Raw genomic sequence first — 17,201 nt, 5'->3', positions numbered from 1 at the left:
TGGAATAGATTTGAACACATTTTAACGTTTTAAATAATTTTGGTCTGGGGGCCAAATCCGGCCAGAGGGCCGCAAAAACAGGACCTTCAAGATAAGTTTATCCTATGAATCAAAGCAGTTTTTATCGGTGTGCCAAATCACATCAATCAGTCCCTCTAGATTTTCATTATTCTAAATTTGTAAAATCCAACACATCCTCATTTTTTGGCACTACGTAATGCATTATTGAGTTTATTGTGGTGGATGTCTAAAAATTTGGGTTAAAGTGATGCCAACTCCCACCTGCAGGGGGCAGTATTTTTTACTACTGCACTTATACATTGGTGAATTTAGAGTTGATATGACGAGCAGCAAAGTCACTGCAAAATTTCTTCAAAAATTTCTAAATTATTTCCACAAAAACAATCATGAAATCCTGATCAGGTTGAAGGAATGCAGACATGTTTATTTGAACAGTTTATGGATTTTATTAACCGGCCCTTTGAACCCTGAGACCTGCTGGAAATTTTCATGAGGTCAAAGGTCAGATACAGAAATGCTGAGAACCAAACTGGATTCGTCCCAGAAATCCGGCACAAGAATATGACCAGACAGAAGAGAAGAAGGCTGAGGGTCAACATTCATGGGAATTTATTTGCAAATTGAACCAGAACCAAAGAGACGGATATGTTCTGATCAGCCTCGTCAGAGGGAACCAGGAGAGGTCCGCTTCTGGTTCCGGTGGAGGTTTTGTGCTGGAGATCCAAATCGGGAGACAAAATGTTGCAGAAAAAAGCAGAAAATTAGAAATAAAAAGTTATGTGTTTAAAACCGAACCGATCCTGATTCTGGGCGGGTCAGTGGGTGGACAGGGTGGTTGCTATGGTAACCGCTATCCTCACGTGTCAGTCGGTCAAGCAGATGTTAGTGGAAACAGCGAGTCTGATTGGTCAGTGGGAACCAATCACGTGCGAGCGCGGCAAGCATTCGCTATATAAATGATGACATCATCAGTTCGCATAAAGCTTCACTCCGAACCCACAGCTGGTGTTTAAGTGACGGGTCTGAGTTTAAAAAAGGGGTTCTGCTGGTTCGGTTTCGGGTCGGCCCTACTTGGTGCCGGTCCAGGCCCGGTCGGAGTGGGGGGAGGGGGCGCAGAGCTCGGAGTCAGAGTCGGACTCCCCCTGGGCGATGTAGGGCCGGCCGGCGGGGCGGCGGGCGGAGCCTCCGCCGCTGCCGCCGGCAGGCTGCTCCCCCGGCCCGGCGGACGGGTAGAACCCGTTGTTCAGAAAGTCCAGGTTCTCCCGGGACTGGGAAATGGAGAAACCGCTGAAGGAGCGCTCCAGCTCCTCATGGTCCACCGACGGGATGGACACCGAGGTGTCGCTGTCGGGCTTCGCCTCGTCCCCATTCCGCTCCGGTCCGGCCCGGTCCCCGGCGCTGTGCCGGCTGGGTCGGTTCCCGCCGTGTCTCTCCCCGGCTGGAGGGGGGGGCAGGCGGACCAGCGAAGAGTCGCCCACCGGGCTCGGGGTGTTGCCATGGCTACGCTGTGGAGGGGGAGGGGCCTGCTGGTGGAGCTGGGAGCTGATTGGCTGCCAGGAGGTGGAGGGCGGGCAGGTGGGGGCGGTGTAGTTCCTGTGTCCCGTGGAGCTGCTGGAGCGGACCATCTTGGTCACAAAGCGGGTCCTCTCCATGTGGTCGCCAGGCAACACCCTGCAGACAAAACAACAAAAGGAAATTTAGCTGTGATCCGGTACCCAGATTCCCAGCATCACTTAGACTTAGACTGACTTTATTGTCGTTTTGCATGCACACGGTGAATACAGAACGAAATTTGGTTGCATACGGCTCAGGACAATGTTTTGAGCTTCCAATGTTGTGAGGTTACTCCAGAATAAAATAAAATACAGTATAAAATATGAATATAAATATAAAGTGCAGGAATGACAGTAAAATATAAGTTATTTAGCTCTGTACATGTGCAAGGTATAAAGTGGAGACCAGATTTTGAGTGCAGTCCAGTTAAGAGTTCAGCAGTCTGATGGCAAGTGGGAAAAAGCTGTTTCGGAACCAGGTGGACCTGCACCGGATGCTGCAGAACCTCTTTCCAGAGGGCAGCAGGGAGAACAGTCCATTCACACAACCAGTTTGGCTACATTTACCCAGTTACATTGGCTTGAGTAAGTTTCTTGGAAAAAAAACAAAAAACGTTTAGACTATGTTTACATGAGACCGTTGCCTCATAACTCCATCCATCCATCCATCCATCCATCCATCCATCCATCCATCCATCCATCCATCCATCCATCCATCCATCCATCCATCCATCCATCCATCCATCCATCCATCCATCCATCCATCCATCCATTTTCTAACATCCTGTCCCTGTGGGGTCAGGAGGAGCTGCTGCCTCTCCAGCTAATGTTCCAGGTGAGAGACGGGGTCACCTGGACAGGTCAGTCTGTCGCAGGGCAACACAGAGACAGACAAAACAAACAACCATGCGTGCGTGCATACACACACACACACACACACACACACACACACGCCTTCATACTTGAAAACACAGCATATAAAACCAAATGGCAACGACCATTTCAGATTTAAACATTCTTTCTAAAAATACAAAAACTTAACTATTCCTCTCTAAATAATAATACACTAACAAGTTAGTATAACTACTATCAACAGAACACATATATACTGAGGTCAGAGGGAAAAAAACAAAACCACCGTAAAATAAAAACTAAAAGGAAAAAAAATCAAACGTGGAGTTTATAGCAGATTAAATCTGTGTCAATGTTTTTCAAAGATTTACAAAATAATAAAAACTCATTTTTTAATGCTTTTTCAATAGGAAGAGCTTTTCTAAAACCACATGTATGAATGTAAAATGTGGTTGTTTTTTATGTTAATTTCCACATGTAGATGGTACCGCCAAGACACATTGAGTCAGTTGTAGTTCCCATGCCAGGCCACCAAATGGCGCTGTGATTTTAGCATGTTATTGAACACACATGACCTTTTGACCCAAACTTCCACTAACAGTAGCCCGTCTCTGGAGAATCAATGCAGAAATGGTGTTAAACTGAACAGGTTAAGTCGTCCAACGCAGCACAATGCTGCCTACAAGAAAAAAAATATTTATTTTTTATCTTTTTTCACTCGATATGATCACCCAACATTTAAAAAACTGTACGTCATATAAGCATTCACCGCTTGAATCTTTTCACTTTACAACCATAAACTTCAGTATATTGAATTCTTGGTAGGTCAGTGAAAAGAAATGATGCAGTATTTAAAATAATTTACAAATATCGATCTGAAAAGTGTGGCATGCAAAGTCCAAACCATTTATTACCAGTTGTGCATCTTTACCAGCTTTGCATGGCTACAGACTGAAATATGTAATTGTTTCATTAGTAAAACAGCTGTAGTCAGACTGAATGAACAGTAACTGGGAATGTTACATCTGGGCTTTAGCTAGGCCATTCCAACATGAAAATCATTTATTTTAAACCATCAATTGTAGCTCTGGCTTGTTGGGAGTGGTCATTATTTTGGAAGTCGTTAGCCTGTAGCTGCTTTTCATTCAGAATTTTCCTGTTTTTGATTTAATTTACCTTTCCATCAACTTTATCTTCCCGCAGCATGAAGCTGCCACCGCAGCATCTTACAGAATGGAGGAGGTGATGTGATTTAATCAGAGGACATTAAAAGTTTCAGTCCCCAGACGTTAGAAAAGCTTGCTTCATTACACACTCACTGCAGGATCTTGGAGAGGGACTGGTTCTTCTCCTGCAGGTCCACTGGACTGTGGTACGGCGGCGCCGGGTCCGGTTCCTTCGACCCAAAGTAGGCATCCGTCTCTGCCTGAGGGATTCCCATTCGCTGAATGTAGATGTTCACCAGAAAGTCCAGCTTCCTCTCCATGGACAGGACCTGCAGGACATCAGAGTTTAGACCAAATTTAGACCTTCATTAGTTCAGTTCCAGACCGGCACCAGGACAGAGAGGCAGGTCTTACTGGTGGTTAAGCACCAGCCTTACTGGTCCTTAACCAGTAAGGCTGGTGCTTAACCACCATGTTTAAAATCCAGAAAACCAGCGAAAGCTGCCAGCGCTAAGGGCAACAGATAGAAAGAGGCTTTCAGCTAATTCTGGTGCGTTTACAAAAATGTAATTAATGTACATTGTCCTTAATAAATAAAGTGAGTGTAATTAAAGTAGCAGCAGAGTGGAGGGCAACATCACAAGCGCTTCACCTGCTTCTCCACCTTCCCCAGACGTCCCATCATGCTCGGGTCTTCAGGTGTCTCCTCGCCACCTGATTTGGGACGGTCCTTGTCTGCAATGGGGGTTCCTCTTCCCACGATCTGATCCACCCTGCCAGAACCAGACAGAACCCGGTCATAGCTGATTGAGAGTCGGAGCGGAGAGGCGCCGAGGCCCGGAGCCTTACCGGGCCTGGAGGTTCTTGATGCGGGCCAGCATGTCCAGATGTCCAGCCGAGTACTGCTCGATCACGTCCATGACGTCGTAGGGTCGGAGGCTCTCCTTGAACTTCCTCTTGGACACCATGAAGCGCATGATGCTGCCAGAGACAAGCAAGCGTCACCACAGCTGGACTCGGACCGGGTTCTGCTGGTTCTGGTCTGGAGCACAGGCCCACAACAGGGCGTGTTGTCTGGACCGGTCACAGCCAGGAACTGAACTGGATCTGGTCCAGTCCAGCGGTTCTGTTCTTTCAGAGCAGAACCTACAACCACATTTCCACTGGTCAACAACATCAACAAAAACAGAACATGTTGATTTGTAAATCCTTTTGCTCATATGTTCAATCGAATTCACTAAAAAGACAAGCTGGATCATATTCAAACGGATAAACTTATAAATGATAATAATCACTCGTTTGGATTTTGATCAATCTTAAGTCCAGAACTTTGTAACTTTTGAAACTCAGAAATTGTCAAATTTTTTCAGAAAATTTATGAGAATAATCTTTTTTGGCGAGACAGTTATTTTCAACTTGCCAAACTCAGAAATGTCCAAGTTGTTTTCTAGAAAATTCTGCAAAAAACAACTCCTCTTCATTTCTCTAACTACAACGTCCTTAAATTGAACTGAACATGAAGTAGAACCCGGACAGAACCAGAACCTTGAAACACCGACGCTGGTCAGAACAGATCTGGGATCTGAATCCTCAGAGAGTAAAACTGAAGCCTGGCCGTAAAGAGCAACAGCAATAAAATAATAAAATAATAATAATAAAGCAGGCTGCAGGTAAACGGGACAGAACAGTGAAATAATGACGCTGAGTGACGTGACTGTTCTTACCCAACAGCTGATGATGACCTTTGACCCTGGCGTGAGCATAAATAAAACATAAGTAAATAAAATAATGTGAAGAAAATCATGATTTAGTGCATAAAACAGCAAATGAGGAGTGAGAAGCGATGGATGGTGGCGGCGCAGCAGACAGCCTCTGATGGACGGACTCCTACCAGATGGCCCTTATGGTGACCTTTAACCCCGGAGTCAGGTCCTGAGGGACGAACTCGCAGTGGCAGCTCTTGTTGTCGTCCACCATGTCTTCACCTGGCAGGCTGGCGTCTGAAACAAAGCAGAGGTCAGAGGTCATTTAGTCCCACCCATCAGCGAACGCTGCTGCAGCTTCCTGAGAGACTTGATCATGTGACAGGAAGTCCAGAGGAATGGAACAGCTTCCTTCCTGTGAGCGTGAGTGTGAGCGCTGACCTGGGGAACTCTTGTGTCTGAACTCTTCATCCTGCATCTCTATCAGCACTACAGAAGGAAGAGGAGAGGAAACAGCTTCATCAGAGGAAGAGGAGAGGAAACAGCTTCACCAGAGGAAGAGAAGAGGAAACAGCTTCATCACAGGAAGAGGAGAGGAAACAGCTTCATCAGAGGAAGAGGAGAGGAAACAGCTTCATCAGAGGAAGAGGAGAGGAAACAGCTTCATCACAGGAAGAGGAGAGGAAACAGCTTCAACAGAGGAAGAGGAGAGGAAACAGCTTCACCAGAGGAAGAGGAGAGGAAACAGCTTCACCAGAGGAAGAGGAGAGGAAACAGCTTCATCACAGGAAGAGGAGAGGAAACAGCTTCATCACAGGAAGAGGAGAGGAAACAGCTTCAACAGAGGAAGAGGAGAGGAAACAGCTTCACCAGAGGAAGAGGAGAGGAAACAGCTTCATCACAGGAAGAGGAGAGGAAACAGCTTCATCAGAGGAAGAGGAGAGGAAACAGCTTCACCAGAGGAAGAGGAGAGGAAACAGCTTCATCACAGGAAGAGGAGAGGAAACAGCTTCATCACAGGAAGAGGAGAGGAAACAGCTTCACCAGAGGAAGAGGAGAGGAAACAGCTTCATCACAGGAAGAGGAGAGGAAACAGCTTCATCACAAGAAGAGGAGAGGAAACAGCTTCATCACAAGAAGAGGAGAGGAAACAGCTTCATCACAAGAAGAGGAGAGGAAACAGCTTCATCACAGGAAGAGGAGAGGAAACAGCTTCATCACAAGAAGAGGAGAGGAAACAGCTTCAACAGAGGAAGAGGAGAGGAAACAGCTTCATCACAGGAAGAGGAGAGGAAACAGCTTCATCACAGGAAGAGGAGAGGAAACAGCTTCAACAGAGGAAGAGGAGAGGAAACAGCTTCATCACAGGAAGAGGAGAGGAAACAGCTTCACCAGAGGAAGAGGAGAGGAAACAGCTTCAACAGAGGAAGAGGAGAGGAAACAGCTTCACCAGAGCAGCAACAGATCTTTGTTTCTGCCAACTAATCAGAAACAGCACCATAGAGGTTCAGGATCGGGTCAGATTGGTACTGATTGTGTCTGATCGGGTCGGGATTCTGCACAGTGTTTGTCCTTTTCTGCCACAACCAAAGATCGAACAATTTGTTCCTATTTTAAGGAACAAACAGTGTTTGTAAGTTGTCGCTATCTTACCTACCAGAAACATTTTATGAAAAAAAGCTGAACACCTGAAGTCCTCAGAGGAAACATCTCAGTGTTTCACTGTAACGACGGTTTGTAGTTTGTTTTGTTCAACCTGAAGTGTGAAATAAACTTCAGTGGAGTTTGGAAACAAAATGTGTGTTTAGGTTCATGTCTGGTTGAGCCATGTGTGAGCCCAGTTGATTTATTTTTTCTGTTTTGGGGGGGATTTTATTGTGATCCATGGGGGGCCCAGAAAATCTTTGGGAACCACTGACACACGGGGAGGTCTCCGACCAGAACCAGCTGTTTGGACCTCACCATCAACTGGAAACTAAGCTGGTATTCACAAGGACAGAAGAAAACCACCAGAAACCCGAACCAGCCGATGCCCAAACCAGACCGTGTCCAGAGGAACCTGGAGATGTTCCTGCAGCCGCTGCTGCCCCCTGCTGGCCTGGAGCAGCAGATCCGCTGTAGGACTTGAGGTCAGCCGAGTTTAATGTTTTGAAGCTAAATGCAGCCAACATGGATGGAGACCAGGAGGTCCCAACAGGCCGCGTCCGACTGTGTGACCAGTTCAAACTGGTTCTGACCTTTGACCCCTGATGATGACAGCTGATCTGTTTCCTCTGCAAACCTTCTCCCACTTTCATCCAAATTAATCAACTTTATCTGCTTTTTATTAAGTCGGTGCTGGAAATTTACGTAATCTGAACCAGAACAGAACTGCCTGAACTTCAGGTATGAGGCGTCCTTTTACAGTTACACTGTAAAAAATTAACATTAATATTTTGATTTCTCATAGAGAAAAATGTATGTGTTCATTTTTCATGGTCATATTTTCTCCATGTTATTCATGAATAAATAATATTAAATATCAGAGTTAAAAACTAAACATCACCATTTAAATCTTTAGACCAATAACTATTTAACTTGCAAATTAAACATTAAGTAGTTAGGAAGCAAAATATTTAGTATTCAAACTGAACATTTAGTAACAAACAAAATATTAATTTTCAAATTAAACATTTAAATTTCAGATTCAAATATTTATTTTTAAAACACTTTTTTTTTTAGCTTGTTAACTAAATATTTAGCTATAAGACTAAATTTTTAGGTTGCTAGTTAAATATTTAACTCGGAACTAAAAGTTTAGGTCCAGGCTAAATATTTAACTAATATGCAAATTGGCATGCTAACAGAAGGAAGTGGAATATCAAAGTAAAAGCTGTTTTAAATATTTAGTTTGGAACGTTGTCATTTATAAATTAATGAAATATGATGAAAATATGACTTTGAAAAATGAACACACATTATTTCTCCATGACAGGCTCAATAAAGGAAAATATTTCTGTAAACTTTTCACTGTGTAATTTTGCAGACGGTGACTGTGGGATAATCTGGTGTGCTGGGACGCAGCTGTCGCCCCCTGGTGGCCACACGGTGCGCAGCAGTTTGAGGTCGACGTGCCTCACCTTCAGAGTTCTGGCGGGACGCCGCTCCTCGGATCTTGAAGGCCTGCCGGGTCCGGCTGCGTTCCCCAAAGCTCCAGCTCTTCGGAACCTTACTGGGACTGTCATCCAGACTGGGCTCCATACTGGGAGACCGGCGCAGCGCCTGGACGCCCCCCTGGGTGCTGGGGCCCACTGCCACGCCGGGCGCCACGCCGCCCGGAGGAACCACTGCAGACAGCAGAGCAGACCTGCATGACGCTCTGACAGAAAACACACTGAAAAGTGCGGCATGTCACTCTAATCATTCAAAACATAAAGTCAGTGGTGGGACTTAGCAACTGCTTTGTTACTGTACCGTTTTTATGTATCTGTACTCAGAGGACCAGTGTTACATAAAATCAACTTTTTCATCTTTCCATCATGTTTGAATGTTTTTCTCTTACTAATAATCAGGGCCGTGCAAAGACCTTTAGGGGGCGGGGCCTCAAAGTTTAAAAAACGACACATTGAACAAGATCTTGAAACACTGTACAACAACAACTCATATTAATCAAGAATCTAATGTTTAATCAGATTATTCTACATCACTGTCATCATGTGGGGCCCCGCCTCCGAGGCGAAGCTCTTCCTCAGAGCCGCAGGTTCTAAAGATTACAGAACAGCTCCCTCAGGTCCTGGTTCTGGTTCTGGTTCTGGTTCTGTTTCTAGTTCTAGTTCTAGTTCTGGTTCTAGTTCTATTTCTAGTTCTAGTTCTAGTTCTGGTTCTGGTTCTAGTTCTAGTTCTGGTTCTGGTTCTGTTTTTAGTTCTAGTTCTAGTTCTGGTTCTGGTTCTGGTACTGGTACCCACCGTGCTGAGGAGAACTCTTCCCTTTGGTTCCGGAGCTCCGTGGAGACGAGAAGACTCTCTCTTTCAAACTGACCTTCTGGCTGCAGAGACAGAAAGAATCCAGTCAGACCTCAAACATGGCCGACAAATATGGCCGACCATGTTTGTCGGCCATGTTTGTTGGCCATGGCAACCACGATGCAACAAACATGATGTCCATGATGCGGTTGTCATGGCACCTCTCATGGTGGGACAGACTCCACCCCAGTAAAGCTGCAGCTCTCAGCAGCAGGGGGCGCCGCTGCAGCACTGACCTCTACAGATCCACAGATTCCATTTGGGATCAATAAAGTATTTTTGAATGAAATCGACCTGAGACCAAAGGAACCAGAACCTGAAGACCCGGTTCAGATGAGACAGCAGGTATCTGAGCAGTTCTGGTGGAACTGTCCCGGTCTGGACAGGATGACCAGAACCAGAACCAGAACCGGCTTCAGATATCTGGTTCTGAAGAGTTTGGACTGACCTCGGTGACGGCTCCGGTTGGACGTCCTTCCTGCAGACAGACAGAGTTATCAGTCAATTAAATGAGGCAAAACATTATGACCACTTTCTGTTTCTGTTTGGGTCGGGAAAATTCTGGTTCTGTTCTGAACTCCTGGTTGTTTTAAGGAGCATTTATCACATAAAGTCCATTTTTAGGCCTTAAATATTTCATTTTTCATTTAATTCACTAAATAATATACAAAAATTAAAAAACACAAAAACGTTGTTCAATGTTGTGTTTTGTGGATTTTTGGGTTTTGTGGATTTTTGGGTTCTTTGGGTCTTTTGGGTTCTTTGGGTCCTTTGGGTTCTTTGGGTTCTTTGGGTTCTTTGGGTCTCTTGGATTCTTTGGGTTCTTTGGGTCCTTTGGGTTCTTTGGGTCTTTTGGGTTCTTTGGGTTCTTTGGGTCTTTTGGGTTCTTTGGGTTTTGTGGATTTTTGGGTTCTTTGGGTTCTTTGGGTCCTTTGGGTTCTTTGGGTCCTTTGGGTCTTTTGGGTTCTTTGGGTTCTTTGGGTCTTTTGGGTTCTTTGGGTTCTTTGGGTTCTTTGGTTTTTTGGGTCGCTCTTCATAAACTTTTCGTCATTTAGTTTAGTTTACTAAAAGGATGCGTCAAAGTAAAAGCCACTGAAATGTTATTAAGTCAAAATGTCCATATTTACTTCAGAACGGAGTTTTTAACCGACCAGCGTTTTTCTCGGTGGGTGGAGCTGATCTGATGGATGAACTACCAACCTGAACGAAAGTCCAGATTTGTTCTTGAGGTTCCTCAGCAGGTCCAGCTGGTTCAGAGGAGGAATCAGCCTGCAGACAAAGCAGACGGGTGAGGCGGCTGCAGGCGGAGCGCTGGCGGCGTGGGGGCGGAGCCTCACCTGTACATGGGGACAGACACCGTCCTCTCGTAGTAGTCCCAGGTGGAGGTCAGGTCGGTCCGGCTCAGGTTGGTGGCGTAGACCCGCCAGGCGGCCTGCAGACACTCTGAATGAGAAACCTCAAACTAAAACAACTTCTGGAAGCTCTAGATCTATAAAGGTCTAGATAAAGCAGCCGAAGCTTGTGAGTCTCACCTTCACTCATTCAGCCAATCACAGAGAAGCTGTGATGTCAGCGCTTACCTGAATGAGTCCAGCTGCAGGGTTCCGTCTTTTCTCAAAGTGTTTCTGTCGGTGCTGCTCCTGAACCTTCAGAGCGAATCCAGAGCCAAGAATTCCCTGGAGAGAGACAGACAGCTGAGTCCAGGTGAGTCCAGCTGAGTCCAGGTGAGTCCAGCTGAGTCCAGGTGAGTCCAGCAGAGTCTAGCTGAATCCAGCTGAGTCCAGCTGAGTCCAGGTGAGTCCAGCTGAGTCCAGGTGAGTCCAACTGAGTCCAGCAGAGTCTAGCTGAGTCCAGCTGAGTCCATATGAATCCAGGTGAGTCCAGGTGAGTCCAGCAGAGTCCAGCTGAGTCCAGGTGAGTCCAACTGAGTCCAGCAGAGTCTAGCTGAGTCCAGGTGAGTCCATATGAATCCAGCTGAGTCCAGCTGAGTCCAGGTGAGTCCAGCTGAGTCCAGGTGAGTCCAACTGAGTCCAGCAGAGTCTAGCTGAGTCCAGGTGAGTCCAGGTGAGTCCAGCAGAGTCCAGCTGAGTCCAGGTGAGTCCAGCTGAGTCCATGTGAGTCCAGCTGAGTCCAGCTGAGTCCATGTGAATCTAGCTGAGTCCAAATGAGTCCAGGTGAGTCCAGGTGAGTCCAGGTGATCTCAGGTAAACCATAAAATGACTCACAGCTGGCAGAGCGAAGAAGGAAACTCCTATCAGAGTAAAGGTTGCAGCCAGCAGGCGTCCATTCCAGGTGACAGGGAACTTGTCTCCGTATCCGATGGTCGTCAACGTGATCTGAGGAGACATCAGGAAATGTGTCAGACTGTCCTGTTGCCTGTAGACGACAGCATCATCAGATGAAGATCAGGAGGAGATCAGAGGACACCTGCTGGGATCTCTGCACTACACCTGGACTCACCTGTGGTGTTCTGTAGTTATAACTATGATGTCGCCATGGTAACCCAGATCTATCAAAGTAGCGCTTGGTTCTGATGTTCTCTGATGCTCTCTACAAACATGAAGCTGACCAAAACCAGAACCAGAAGCAGAACCAGTCTCTGGCTGTGTGTGGTGTAATCTCACCAGTCCCCACCAGAGGGCATCAGCGTACGTCTCAAACTGGTCGTTGTCTTCTTTCTCTGCCAGGTAGACCAGGAAGCTGGCCAGGATGAGACACAGGAAGCCGATGTACCAGGCAGTGATGAGTTCCTGTGGAGAAACCAAACCGTTCACACCGACGTTCATCCAACCGTTCATCCAACCGTTCATCCATCCATCCTACTGGGTGAGTAACGTTTCAAATATTTGCTTCAGTCATCAGAAACCAAAGAGTCTCTGAAACAGACTGGAAGAAACTTCTGCAGAGCTGATCAATACTTCTGATCAATAAGAGGAAGATCAGTGACATCAGATGTTTGAAAGACGAAACCAGCAGTGCACACCCACACCCACACCCACACACACACACACACCCACGTCCCCCCACACACACACGCCTGCGCACCCCCCTGCCCCCCACACACAGTAAAGTCTTTCCTCCTTATATTTGTTTCTTCTTCTCTGTTTCCAAAGGGTCAGGCGACCTTTAGATGCCCCGCCCACCTCCAACCAGAAAGGAGGTGGTTGGACGTTTCTGACCAATCGGATCAGTTGTCATCACCAGAACCATCAAGTCTCAGCAGAACTGCTGGCTTGTTTTAGGTTTGGTTCAGAGTGACGTTATCTGTTCTCAAGAGCTCCGTGACCCCTGACCCCTGACCTTGCTGTGCGCGTAGACCACCGATCCCAGCAGCTTCCAGGTTCCTCCACGTCGATCCATCCGGATCATCCGCAGAATTTGCAGGAAGCGCAGCGACCTGATGGCAGACGTGGCGAAGACGTTTCCTTGAGTCCCAGCAGCCAGGACGGAGATGGAGGCGATGAGCACCATGATGTCTGCAGAAAGGTCAAAGGTCAACCACAGAAGATTCTCTGAACTGAGGACAAACATCTCCGATGGTTTTTACAGAAACCTTATCCCGAAGCAGCAGGTTCATTTGAGATGATTAATCAATTAATTGCATAGAAACATTCATATTAATTTAGCCACAATATAGAATGCAAATAAACAGTTTAATTTATTTTAAAATAAGAAAGTAAACATTTTATTGCTTAAAATGTAATAACATAACATTCCTTTAGTGTTTACTTGATCAATTGTAATTAACCAATTAATAATTGGTCAGCAGAAGATGTTTAATGGGGGATTTGAACAGAATTTGAAGCTGAATCTGCCACATGAGTTTTGGGTTGAAAATATTTACAAAGAGTTTTTCTTTTAAGTTATTTGTAAATGTTTATAATTTTTGTTCAGTTTCAGTTTAATTACTGCTCTGAATAAATAGTTCTTTCAGCAAACATTTTTTCGAGTCTTTGTACTCCATTTACCGATTAAACAATGACTAAATTAGTTGACAAATAATTCAATAATCGATTAATTGGGATTATTTTGATTAGTTCAATTAATCACACAGACCTAGGTCAGACCTCACTGTGATGCTGGTTCCATTGATAATATTTTAACCGGTTCTGAACAACCTGATCTCATCTCTTTCTGTGGTTTCTCTTTCCTCTGGTTGAGTGATGAAGATGATGAAAGCAGCAGATGGAGACTCACCGATGACGCAGAACGGTTTCCTGGCGAACTTCAGCCGTCCTCTCCATCCTCGGTAACGGCAGCAGCATCCTGCAGCCCAGATCCTGACCATGTACTCCACCCCAAACACCACGATGGTCACCACTTCCTGCACGGTTAATATCGCTCATTCAGCTGAGCAGCATGGCGGAGCAACACCAGCAGCTGTCAGCAGATAACTGCAGCAGAACCAGAGCCAGCAGGTTGATCCAGCAGCAGCAGATCCTGCAGAAGCCTGGACATTCTTCTAATGTGCACTGCGCCTCGAAATGTTCTGGATAGGGATGCAAACAACTAACTGTTCTGGTGTTTACCAGGATGTAGAGGGCGTCCTCTGAGCTCTTCTCATACTCTCTGATGGTGGAGAACACGGACAGAACCAGGCAGGAGAACACCAGCAGGAACCTGGACACAGAACGCCAACAAACCCATCACAGCTGAGATCAGCTGGTCAGAACTTTGAGATCTAACTCCAGCTGGGATCGCTGAGCAGCCGTAAAAACCCTTCAATAACCAAAACGCATTAAAACTAAATAATAAATTCATGAAGCAGCAGCATTAGCGGACAGCTCTGTGTGGGGGGGAGGGGCGCGCGCGTGTGTGTGTAGTTACACATAGGCGTGGTAGATGAAGGCCCATCCGCGAGGTCTCTCCAGAACGTTGTAGAGGAAGTTCTGCAGCCGCCTGTAGAGGGCGTTTCTTTTCGGCGGTCTCTTTCCTCCAGAGACGCTGCTGCGCTGACGCCGAGGGCCTTCGTCCCCACCTGGAGGCCACAAACAGCGGCCATGTTCCCCTCATTACGTTCAAAAGGTAACCAACAGAAACTGACTGACCACCAAGATGTCCAGAAGCTAAAGCTTTCAGCTGAACTAACACCAAGCACTGGGGCTGGTTGATGCTGGTGGTTTGGTATTTCCTGACTTTGGCTGAAATCAGAGAACATTTCTCTGATCGAAGCCATCAGAACTCATCAAGACTCTGAACGGGGAGTTTCTCAATCCTGCAAGTTATCATCTGCACCAGATTCACTTCAAAGCCTCCATAACTCTGTGATTTACTGTGAGTAATATTGAGTATGTCTGCACCAAGTGGTCAGGACAGTCAGCAGCACAGCCTTCAGATTTATAAACAGTAAAAGATGGAAAATATTTGGTTACCATGACTGCTGTGTGGATGAGCAAAACCTTTTCCAGCTGAACAGAAACTGAAGTTATCTCTACACAATCTAGAGTTATAGATCTAGAGCGCAGCTTCAGTTATTCCATCTGAAAACCAGAGATCAGGCTGACCTCTGACCTCCAGAGGTCCACATAAAGCCGGTTCCAGAGTGGGTCTCTAGCAGCTGCAGAACATTTCCAGGACCAGAGGACTAAAGTCTCAGATCAGAGAAACTCATCCAGGCTTTAGTTTCTCTTTAGTGGCTTTGATTCCTGCAGCAGCGTCTTCACAGGTCTGATTGACAACCCAACGGTCCAGAACGCTGCTGCTGGAGTTCTGACTAGAACCAGGGGGATAGAGACACCACCCGGTTCTACACCAGCCAGTTCTGCATTCCTTCACTGAGACTTTAAACTGCTGGTAGTTTATAAATTACTGAATGGATTAAAGATCTGTTGCTGCTGGATCAACCTGCTGGTTCTGGTTCTGCTCTGCATCCAGAACCAGAACCAAACATGGAGAAGCAGCATTCAGCTTCTATGCATCACAGATCTGGAACAAACTTCCAGAAAACTGACAAACAGCTGAAACCCTGAGATTCTTTTAGGCTAAAAACCAGCTGGTTAGAATTGATTAATAATAACTGGAATATTGATTATCCTGCTGGATCATATTGATTATCCTGCTGGATCATGTTGATTATCATGCTGGATCATATTGATTATCATGCTGGATCATATTGATTATCATGCTGGATCATATTGATTATCATGCTGGATCATAACTTCTTTACTCCTGTTTATTTTGCCACATTAATGTGATGTTTTATTTTACTTATTGTTTTGGGTTTGGTTAATTGGTTGGTTAACAATAATAATTGATTAATATTTTTGTTGTTTTTATGCAAAGCACTTTCAAATGTTTTATGTAAATAAGCTTGAGTAGTTCCATAAAGAATCTGATCCGGTTCTGACCCACTAGAACCTCAGTCTGATGTTCCTCATCTTTTCCCATGGTGCATCTCTTCGGCCTCTCCAGTAAACAGTAAACACCTCTAACCGAACCCTTCGGTCCGGTGACATCTGGATCAGAACCACCTTACCTGTCCTGCCTAATTTCCAAACACCTCACCGATCTCGCGCACGCGGTCATTCTGTGTGCGCGTGCGCGTGGATGAGCTCAGCTACCTGCGATGAGCAGAGCTCCGTCCCTGCTGGACTCCGTCCCTCCGGACTCCAGTCCCACGAAGCCCACCTTCAGCTTCTTCTGCTCGGCCTGCGCTCCGGGGAACACCCCGCCGTTGCGGGACTTCTGCACCATGGCGGGGCCGCGCACCGAGCTGCGGAGCTACAGCTTGGCCGCGGGCGGAGCTGCGAGGCGGGGCGCGGGCTGCGGGAGCATCGCTGCTGGAAGATGGAGGAGAAAAACCCGCAGAGCGGGAGAGAAGCGCAGCGGACTGGCTGATCAGCAGATCTTCATCCTCTGCGTCGTGAAGCGACGGGATGACGTCACAGATCCAAAGCGATTCAGAGGGACTGTTATTGATTATAGATGTTTGATCGTCAGTCTGAGCAGGACTGAACCATCTGAAGGTGGTTACCATGGGAACCGCAGTGGAGGAGGATGGGCTGCTTTCTGATTGGCTGCTTTATGTTTGTTTATTTATGGATAATTCTGCTGAATCAAATCCAGAGACCGAACAGGTCCAGGTGGGATCCGGTCATCATCCAGACCAGCCGAACCGGGCTCAGCTCGGTCCGGTTCGGTTCAAGCAGAAGCGAACTGATCAGGAGGATGATCACAAATTAACAAACAGAACATAACAAGTGAGCGCTGCTGTTTGCAAAAACCTGAATAACAAAAGAAAGAAAGCTTTAAGAGTAAAATACTTGATTAATTCCTGCAACCGGATCAAGTCTCAACTCAACATCCTGACCCAAAAGATGAACTGATCCTAAAATAAATAATTATCAGGGAATTATTTCCTGCGACAGACTGGCGACCTGTCCAGGGTGACCCCGCCTCTCGCCTGGAGCTGGTGACGGGCACCAGCAACCCTCCCGACCCCAGTAGGGACAAAGGGTGAACAGAAAATGGATGGATGGAATGATTTCCAACACCTTTACTGCATTTTTTACAAGTTCGTATGATCCAGTCTATAGAGACGATCTTCGATGTGCACAAAGATCACGGTTTTCAGCACGCTTCAATCAAGAACATAAAAAACGTCGGTCAGCAGGGAATAAGGAAAATTATTTGATTTCTTATGCTCTAAAACTGGAGTGTTGAGAATTGACTGATTTATTTTATTTTAATAAAATATTAAGGAAGCACAGCCGATGTCTGGCAGCTACTTTGGTCATTTTATCATTTACACACTGAATGAAAAACAAAATATCCTTTTTAAAATAAATTAAGGTCACCTCATCAGGCAGCAGTGTGCGGTCAGGACTACAGGTAAGACACTGCCTCACCTGTAATCAGGAGAACAGGTACAGTAACTAAAATAGATTTGTACGCTTAAGTTTTCT

General features: G+C 46.0%; 1 protein-coding gene across 3 annotated transcripts; it reads right to left on the bottom strand.

The window, feature by feature from the left end:
- Positions 1-443: 443 nt before the first annotated feature.
- On the bottom strand, positions 444-16,671 carry LOC102237735 (potassium voltage-gated channel subfamily KQT member 2-like). Of its 3 annotated transcripts, XM_014474063.2 has the most exons (19): positions 15,858-16,668; positions 14,125-14,275; positions 13,827-13,917; positions 13,495-13,621; positions 12,598-12,773; positions 11,922-12,047; positions 11,523-11,633; positions 10,878-10,973; positions 10,635-10,729; positions 10,498-10,566; positions 9,746-9,775; positions 9,241-9,320; positions 8,415-8,621; positions 5,737-5,784; positions 5,484-5,592; positions 4,442-4,573; positions 4,245-4,365; positions 3,746-3,921; positions 444-1,692 (listed from the first exon to the last, which is right to left on the bottom strand). In XM_014474063.2, exons 1-19 carry the CDS (start codon positions 15,988-15,990, stop codon positions 1,089-1,091), a joined length of 2,682 nt encoding a protein of 893 aa, XP_014329549.2. In that variant the 5' UTR covers positions 15,991-16,668; the 3' UTR covers positions 444-1,088. The 3 variants fall into 3 exon arrangements, 2 of the variants coding, with proteins under 2 accessions (XP_014329549.2, XP_023181148.1); XM_023325380.1 differs by lacking the exon at positions 5,737-5,784 and having other exon boundaries at positions 15,858-16,666; XR_002751880.1 differs by lacking the exons at positions 444-1,692; positions 3,746-3,921 and adding an exon at positions 5,317-5,342 and having other exon boundaries at positions 4,273-4,365; positions 15,858-16,671.
- Positions 16,672-17,201: the final 530 nt, after the last annotated feature.

This window comes from Xiphophorus maculatus, chromosome 20 (assembly GCF_002775205.1).
Source record: "Xiphophorus maculatus strain JP 163 A chromosome 20, X_maculatus-5.0-male, whole genome shotgun sequence".
Lineage (NCBI taxonomy): Eukaryota > Metazoa > Chordata > Actinopteri > Cyprinodontiformes > Poeciliidae > Xiphophorus > Xiphophorus maculatus.
Note: the sequence above shows the minus strand (reverse complement) of the source record. Positions and strands in the feature narration are given on the sequence as shown.